This window comes from Triticum urartu, chromosome 1A (genome assembly GCF_056163025.1).
Source record: "Triticum urartu cultivar PI428250 chromosome 1A, HENAU_Tu73, whole genome shotgun sequence".
Classification (NCBI taxonomy): domain Eukaryota; kingdom Viridiplantae; phylum Streptophyta; class Magnoliopsida; order Poales; family Poaceae; genus Triticum; species Triticum urartu.
In genome coordinates, this window is record NC_141873.1 from 11,861,456 (window position 1) to 11,870,879 (window position 9,424).

General features: G+C 42.4%; 1 protein-coding gene across 1 annotated transcript; it reads right to left on the reverse strand.

Moving 5' to 3' along the window:
- Positions 1–4,249: 4,249 nt before the first annotated feature.
- On the reverse strand, positions 4,250–9,156 carry LOC125534363 (uncharacterized). The gene is made up of 8 exons (XM_087538827.1): positions 9,034–9,156; positions 8,767–8,820; positions 8,594–8,644; positions 7,452–7,514; positions 6,022–7,140; positions 5,060–5,429; positions 4,673–4,735; positions 4,250–4,473 (listed from the first exon to the last, which is right to left on the reverse strand). Exons 1-5 carry the CDS (start codon positions 9,103–9,105, stop codon positions 7,018–7,020), a joined length of 363 nt encoding a protein of 120 aa, XP_087394953.1. The 5' UTR covers positions 9,106–9,156; the 3' UTR covers positions 4,250–4,473; positions 4,673–4,735; positions 5,060–5,429; positions 6,022–7,017.
- Positions 9,157–9,424: the final 268 nt, after the last annotated feature.

The window sequence follows — 9,424 nt, forward strand, 5'->3', positions numbered from 1 at the left end:
CCTATTATCCCCTTCATCTCTTTTCCGTCTCCATGGATGCACGAGAGGCTCGGGTTGAAGCATAGGAATCCACACATAGCGTCATCGAACCCCCACTTCTACCATACAAGGCGGAAGCCCTTGAAGAAGGCATCATATCCATTCCACCAATCAACTTAGGTGATCTTCGCACAAAAAACCATGGGTGCGGTAAAGCCCGTGATGAGTAAGAATTGGCTTATTGTTTTTTGGTTTATTTGGGAAGAAAACATATGGCACAAGTTTGAATCCCCTCTCACTCACCGCTATACACCGTGGCCGCGAGAAATGGGGAAAGGGGACCGAACGGGCGGTGAAGGGAGGGCTCAAGGAGCACACTAAGGCTAGTTGCCATAGAAACCGAAGTCTAAAACCGGTGGAGGTGTTAGAAGACTTCTTAAGAATTTGAATCTACCATCGAGCACACCTTCCCTAACAAGGTGGTTGACTGCATTTTTTAAATGCCCTCTCTTTTGCAGTAGGGGAAATCTCTGATTAAGGAGGGCGATGTGGCGGCTGCGGCGCTTCTGATCTCTCACGTTCGGGGAACTACGAACTTCATCCTGGGCAGAGATTCAGTGCGGTTGTCCTAGTTGGGTGCTAGCTTCGCCCTCTTTATTTTGTCTCGCCTGCATGCCATGCTTCCTGTTGCCGGTTGTGGCTCTCCATTCCTTCCTTAACTACTTTCGTACTCTTGTTGATTTGCGTTGTATGTTGGGTGTTTGTTGACTTTTGTCACGCTTGGTGGCTTTATCAATTTGAAGTCGGACAAAGGCATTTTATCTATAAAAAGAGGCCCATGGGGCAGCTCAAAATCTGATCTCTCACGACATGTTCCCGAGGAGCCAGAGACTCAAGGTAGATCGCGCATGCGAGTCGCCATAGGTCGATGATGCGGCGCACTGTGGCCACAATGTCTACAGTTGTTTCTTTCGGCCCACATTTCCCAAACCGCCAGCAACACCAATGATCTAACTCCTTTCCTCATGTTTTGTTGTGATTTTGATTATTATAATTTTTTTCTGGCCCAGTCGTTTGTAAGATTTTGATTAATTTTTTTTGTAGGGTTGTGATTTGGTATTACAATTCAATTGAAAAGCTACCATTGGTAATTTCATGTATGAAAATTCGTAGAGAGATTAAAACTTTTGTTTGGGGTGTAGTGAGATTAAAGCTACCTTTTCTGGAATGGCAAGTTTGCTCCCCCCCCCCCCCCCCCCACAAAGAAAACAGATAACATATACTCCCTCAAATAAGTGTCGTGGTTTTAGTTAAACGGAGTGAGTAGCATATTGGTGAAGACTCTAATTGTTGCTCTAATCATACTGGTTGTTTCTCATTTGCAGATTAGTGGGGAGAAGTGTGAAACACCAGTGGCATAGTTTATTAAATTATTGTATACTGAATAAGTTGACCGGAAGGCAATCAATAGTTTTTAGAATACGCGTAATACTATTTTCTTGCTAATGATTATTTGGTAAATGTTGTGCAATTTATGTTCTACAAATTATTAGAGATGTGTTATTCTAAAACAAATAGGGCAGAATCTATACCGCTAATGTTAGGTTCTACGGTAGGGTGCGTCGACTGCAAATTAAAAAAAATTCTATGCACAGAACATCCAAGAACATGCTAAGGGTGAAGGATCACAAATTGTTACCACTAGACGCGCAGTGCCGTGCAGCGGAAGTAGAGTTGGGGCAACGCGTCTTCGGATTCGTCTCCTCCTTGTCGATCTCCCACGTAGCCGATAGGATCCCGCGAACATGTTCGCCGGAGCGGCGCAAGTGCACCGCCTCTAACGGTATCCTCACATGCAGGAGGAACGTCGTGCAGCGGACTGTTAGGTCCGATCACACAACTGGCGGCGAGTGGAGGTGGCTAGTTGCAACAGATGCAAAGCCCTAGCGACGACGTCGAAGCGATCAATCAAATGAGTGTGCCGCACCTCCACTATTTATAGGCATCTGTCCCGGGATCAACTCTTGGGCCTCACACAAATCCTAATGCCCACAAGTCTACTCGGTCACAATCCAAGTCCAGCTCGGATCACGTCCGACCAGTGTCCTCGGATCCGACCTTGTAGGTTCCTTCCCTTAAGCGCGCAACCCCTTAGGTTCAAGTCGGCTTGGTCGCAGGACGGATCACCTCCGACCCGCTCGGCTAGTAGCGGCCTCTAGCAAGGCGTGCCGACCAATGAGTAGACTAAGAAGCTGGTTAAGCGAATCTGTACAACATGTCACACTTTTGTTCCCTTTGCCACACGATATATGTTGTCGGGCTCAAGGCGAGTCTGTCATCCTTGTGCTAGCGTGACCTCTTTCTCGTTGCAGTGATGCCGACCACAAACCGGATTATCTCATAATCTTTGTCACATGGCCATGCTTATCTTGGTCGGATCACACGAGCGGCCCAGAGTATATCTCTCCTGGTCGGAGGAACAAATCCCATCTTTCTCGACCATCTCTCGCAACATGGGTCTGGACAAGTCCGGAACCTACCTTTATGACTACCCAGTTACGGAGTAGCATTTGGTCGGCCCAAAGCATGTCTATCACCATCCCGAATACATGCGTCAGTTGAGGTCTTAGGACATAGAATGTATGTTGTACTAGAGACTCACAAATGACATATCGATGCGTCTCATAGTTGGGTCTGTCCGATCCGATATCCATCCGAGCTCGGATCCAACCTCGGATCCGATCAGATCTATGCAGTTCGGCAGCATCACATGCTTCATGGCTAGTGAGACAAAAACCATATACCGTATTGCATGCTAGTCTAGTCCGACGTGTGCCCACACGTCACTTATCACTAGGGACCATTTAGAACGTATCATACAACACAAGATCTCACAGACAAGTCACGTACTTGCCAACAAGCATCATTGATTACATCCAAGGACTGTCTTCATTCATAAACACATAGGAAATAACATCATACATGATTGCCTCTAGGGGATCTCACAGACAAGTCACGTACTTGCCAACAAGCATCATTGATTACATCCAAGGACTGTCTTCATTCATAAACACATAGGAAATAACATCATACATGATTGCCTCTAGGGTATATCTCCAACAGCTAATAGTTTTTGATTGTTTTCATGGTGTGGATTCTATTCTGTACCAGCTTATGTGCCTCCAGGTTGCTCTTCCAGCTTTCGTTGGTGCATGCGCCCGTGCTAGTCCCACGACAGCAGGGCACAATCGGGCCTAGTTCACCGCGAGTGTCGGGAGGATCCCTGGGATCGTCCGCAGGGAGCCGACTAATGGTTTGAACAACAAACTACGTAATTGGAACATAACGGGTTCAATACGATCAAAGTAGAATGCTTACCTTCCTCATTGAAAGCTTTCTACACCTTAGGATTGACCTTGGACGCGGTGGCTGAGCTTGACATAGATTGTTGAGGGGGCCAAAAGGGCAAATGCTGCTTAAACATTGAATCTTCAAAAAAAAAGCTTAACAAATAATAGTATGGCACATAATTTCTCTAGGGTGGGGTGGGGGTGGGGGGGGGGGGGGCACGGCCCCCTTGGTCCTAGTAAGGCACATTTAGAGGTGCAAAAAAGTGTGTGCAAGCATGCACCATCATAGATTTATTTTTGGCTGGATCCACAGTTGGTTGCTTCCTAAAAATAGGATAGTTGAACTCTACCAACTGGATATTCTAACCTCTACCTGCCTTTCAAGCTCTTTCGATTGTCCCATCCGGACGGTACTCCGCTTACCTTCAACTTTCCCATGTAAACTTTCATAAATGTTTAAGAAAACACATCAAAAAAATAATAAATACCATCAACATATTTAGAGGTGCAACAAACTACGGACTTAATCGTGTGTGCATGCATGCACCATCATAGATGTATTTCAGGATGGATCGACGGTTGGTTGCTTTCTAAAAATGGGATAGTTTCAACTCTACTAATGCAATGACATATTCTAACCTCCACCTGCCTTTTATGCTCTGTCGATTGTCCCGCCCAAACGGTACTTCGCTTACAGTGACCGTTCGCATGTAAACTTTCATAAATGTTTAAGAAACACAACAAAAAATAAAAATAAATAGCAACAACACATTTAGAGGTTCAACAAACTACAAACATATACCGGAAATTGATTTGCCAATGATTCCACCATGGCTATCACGGAGCAATGTACACCTTACACATATACTATCATAATAACTAGTTAAAATCAAGCTTGATTCTGACCCAAACGTCTCAAACATATACCAGATGTACCATTTATTAGTTATTTACAAGTCTGCCAATAGTTCCCGAAAATTGATTTCCAAATGATTCCACCATGACTATCATCGACACAATATACACCTTACACACACCATCATGTTTCCTTACATATCATGAAAATAAAAAAGAGTAAAATACACAGGAAATATATAAACTTCACATGTAGTAACCCGAGTCCATCGCCTGTCATATACCTCATCTGAGAAAAAGTTCAACAATGGGACAAAGTTACTGGTGACAACTATAGGGGGAGTTTCCATGCATCAATTGGCAACAACTAGTTTTATACCCACAAACATAGTAATGTATAAAAATTAACTAAGCATATATGACTAATGGTTTGAAAAAGAACTTACTAGAACACAATGGGATCAACACGGTGAAAGTAGAATGCTTACCTTCCTCGTTGAAAGCTTTCTACACCTTAGAATTGACCTAGGACGTCTCTGGCGCATTGGTGTCTACATGGGAAAAGTCAAGTAACACAAATAATTAATGTCAATTGCAACAAAAACTAAAATGCACTTTTGTAAGGAGTGGAAAACAAGAATCACATTTATCAGAGCTCATAGGAGACACATTGTCCTAGGAGTATTTACTATACTCCTTACAATGTTATCAAGATCTAATTATCTTGGAAGTCCACCACATTAATTCTCACATCTAATAAATGTTATCAAGATCTTATACTATATATAGTCCCTACAACAATAAGTAGGTATTCTTAAATATCAATTTTAATCATTGATCAAAGCTATGTCTTATTGAACCAAAATGTGCCTTACATTTTAGGATGCTGTCCGTCATGTCATCGATGTTAGACACCATCTGATCCAACACCTCGTGTAGCTGTCTGGACAGTCGACCAGGCGGGCTAGAAAGGCACGCGATGTTGAGGCACCTTCTTTGACAAGAGGTGACAAGCGCGTGGGCATGGGAGAAGGTCACGAGGAGCTTCTCCAGGGTACCCCGCATCGCCGGCTCGCCCACCACCTTTGTATCCTAAAGCAGCAAGAGGACGGTGCTAACTTTGTTAACACGATTGTTAATCTCAACACAATCATTCCTGTTCTGGAGAACCGTCTCCAATGCTTCTCTGATGTTGCGCACAGCTTCAACAATTTTCTGTACCAGGCTCCGCGGTGGACCGGCCATCTGACCAATAGGCGATGGTTGGGGAACGGACTCTATTAATGTTACTATTACTTATATACTCCTTAGGACAAATTTAGTGTGCCAGCGTACAAATCATAAAAGTAGGGACTTATCTTAGTGTACCAGCTACTAGTTGGACAAATTAAGGGCATTGAATTTTAAGCCATATCTTGTCCACTAAAAATATGTTTTGATACAACTATTTTAATGACTTGTGTCTTATTGCTGTATCCGAAGGACTTGTCAATTAATTTATTTTGTGAGCAAGATTCATACTATATAATGTGAACATCCTTTCCAATGCAAATCCATGCATAACAAGCATATTTGGTTAATATTTTACATATTGCTAGTAACAAAAGATTTTTTTTTTTATCTAGACAACAACTTCTATGGAACCGAGCATATGACCGAACAAAAAGATGGTGGTTGTCACATTGTTATGGAGAAGAAATTGGTGGAGGCAATGACACGGTAGTTTTCACATATTTGCAGATATAAAATTATATGGTGCATATTAAGTTTTAATGGAAAGTACAAGTAGACAAACATGTCTACTATACATGCTAGGAAAATAAATTGAAGACTTTACCGGACCCGGCTTATTAGCCCTGCATTTATTAAAGATTAAAGAAAATCCCTCCGCCTGGTCCGCATAGGGCAAGCTCCAAACTCCAAACTTGGGAACCTAGGAATTTAAAATTTTCAGTGTCATGTATTTTGGGGGATGGGGATATTACTAGTCACATAATGTATGTAGAGGTACATATAGATATAATTTTGCTATTTATCTAGTGATATTGAGAAACATAACTATATCTAAGTCGACACTAAGAATCATCCAATTTGATCATTGAGATTTATGCTAGTACAAATAGATGAAAAGATCACACGTCTAAGAGTATTGACTGAAAAATAACTACTTCTAGTCCTGCTTATATGGAATCACATTGTAGGGGTGATTACAAGACATAACAATATTGTGATCCGCCGAGTTGGATGTCAAGTCGCCAGGATCGGAAGTGGATGGTCTCAGGGGGATGTCGAGAGTTTACTAATCGTCTAAACTATGCTTCTAGGGTTTTTTGAGAGTTTCAAGCCCCCCCCCCCCCCTCTGTCTTGCTACGTTATATAGGGGTCTTGGTCTTGGTCAATGGCCATCGTATTGTCGCACAAGGAAGACCTTGATGTCCTTGACTCTTCTGTTTGCATGTCACGGGCTCCTCTGTTTTGGTAATTGCACGACTCTTTCAAACGAAGCCAGGAGTGGTACGCCTAAAGGGTTCGTCCAACTCAGGGTGGGCCCCGAGCAACATGTCCCCTTGAACAAGTAGCATGTCGCCCTTGAGACGTGGTGAAACCACTTCCCCCTTGACACTACCTATTTCTGAACGATAACTTTTATGGAAGAGCTAATGTGTGACCGAACGGAAAGCTGGTGGTTTGTCCGTTGTTATGGAAATTTTTTGGCGGAGACAATGACTCAGTGGTTTTCACATACTTGCATATGTAATCATTTATGTGGCGCATCATTTTTTGAAAGTATAAATAAACACGCATGTTTACTATACACGCTAGGAAACAAAAATTAAATATTTATCGCCCCGGACTCAGGGTTAGGTGTGCAACTCTTCCTGGAGCTTCTCTGATAGCTCTCTGGCTGGTCCAAGCGGCCCGCATGGTGCGAGTCCCAATCTCCAAACTTGGGAACCTAGGAATTTCAAAAGTTCTGTGTCATTAATAGTTGGAGATGGGGACATTAGTGGTCACATATTGTATGTAGAGGTATATAGACATATGGTTTTGCTATTTATCATGCGATTGAGAAACATAACAATATCTAGGTCGACACGAAGAACCATCCGATCTGATCATTGAGGTTCATGCTAGTACAAAGAGATGAAAATATCTTCATGGCACGCCCTCGAATATTGAGTATCCACCAAGAAATAACTATTTCTAAGTTGATAGGGAAATAGCCATTGTCATGGACACATTTACTAGCATGAGTGGGAATCATACCTGGGGCCTTGGTCTCTGGGTCTGAACTTGCTTGTTGGCTTCATCTTGATATAATTTTGACATCTGGTAGTCAAGTATTCACACACATATATATACCATCATTTGTATATACACATGTATAATAGAAACTTGACATATTAACGTTCAATCATCAACATATGGCATATTGTTATCCACGTGTATGGTAGAAATAATTCAACATAATATCGTTCAATCATCTATGCTCCATATGTGTCATGTATGTACGTTATCAGCATCGTCCTTACTACCTTTTGTGCTGGAGTCAGTGGTTGCAATGGTGTGTGTGTACCAGGAGAATACATCTAAAAAATTCCAAAATGCAAATGTCATGCATGGTGGTAGGCACAAAGTAGTTTTTTTGTGACAAAAACATGTAACTACTTCTAAGTAGGCACTAAGAACCGTCCGATCTGTCATTGAGATTCATGCCAGTACAAAGAGATGAAAAGATCTTCATCGCACGTCTAGGAATATCAACCGAGAAATAACCACTTCTAAATCGACACAAAATAGTCACTCCCATGGACATGTTTACATGTGCAAGTGGGAGTCATACCAGTTGGGGCTGGACTCGATTGTTGGCTTCATCTTGATTTTGTTTCGACATCTGGTAGCCAGGGATTCAGACATATATACTATCATTTATATTGTACATACCATACATATATATATGGCGTAGGGGTATCCACATGTCTGGTAGATATAATTCAGCATACTATCGTTCAATTGTTTATGCTCCATATATCACATATTTGTACGGTAGTAGTATCATCCTTACAACCTTTTTTGACAGAGTCGGTGATCGCAATGGTGTGTGTGTAGCACGAGAGTAAATCTGAAAAATTCCAAAATGCACTTGCCATGCATGGTGGTAGGCAGAAAGCACTTTTGTGACAAAAAAATATAACATTTTCTAAGTCAACACTAAGAATCATCTTAGCCGCAAAAAAAAGACACTAAGAATAATCCGATCTAATGAATGAGATTCATGCCAATACAAAGAGATGAAAAGATCTCCATCTCACGTCTACAAATATCGACTGAAAAATAATTGTTTCTAAGTTGAAAGAGAAACAGTCAACCCCCATGGACATATTAACATGTGCAAGTGGGAATCATACCTGTTGGGGCCGAGCTCGCTTGTTGGCTTCATCTTGATTTTGTTTCGACATCTGGTAGACAACGATTCAGACATATATACTATCATTCATTTATACATACATATATATGGCGTAGGGGTATCCACTGGTCTGCTAGATATGATTCAGCATACTATCAGTATCATCCTCACTACCTTTTGTGTCCGACTCGGTGGTTGCAATGGTGTGTGTGTACCAGAAGAGTAAATCTGAAAATTACAAATGCATTATTCATATGTCGTGCATGGTGGTAGGCAAAAAGTAATTTTGTTTGTGACGAAATAAAATTTACAGTCGTGTCATTTAGATTAACAAAATAATCTTTAAAGATACTACAAAAGCAAAAGTGCTGTAATGAAAGTTTCACTCTGTTACTATCTATAACCACAACGACAACTCTTAGAAACAGGAGAGGGTCAGACCTGTGGTGGTGGATGTTGTGGAGCACCAGCCTGAAACTTCCTGAGCAGCTGGTAGCTCATGATCGTGAGCATCGCGTCCGAGTTGAGGTACGATATGCGCTGCTCCACCTTTCCCAGCTTCCGGGACAGTATATCGTCTGGATGTATCTCGGCGCCTCTTCATCCGATTTTTCTAGGAGAAGGTCGTCCGTCCCAGTTTCGTCCTATAAATATGGAGATGGAGGTGTGCTTCCTGATTTGTATACGCCATTACGCCTCAGGCCCCGTCTGCCCCAATCCATTCGCTTTTCCCGTGCGGTGTCGCGGCCAATCGCCGTTTCCCTCCCCCCCTCTTCACAAGGCGAGGTGGCCATGTATGAATCTGAGTATCTGACCCGAGGCGGCCGTCCGG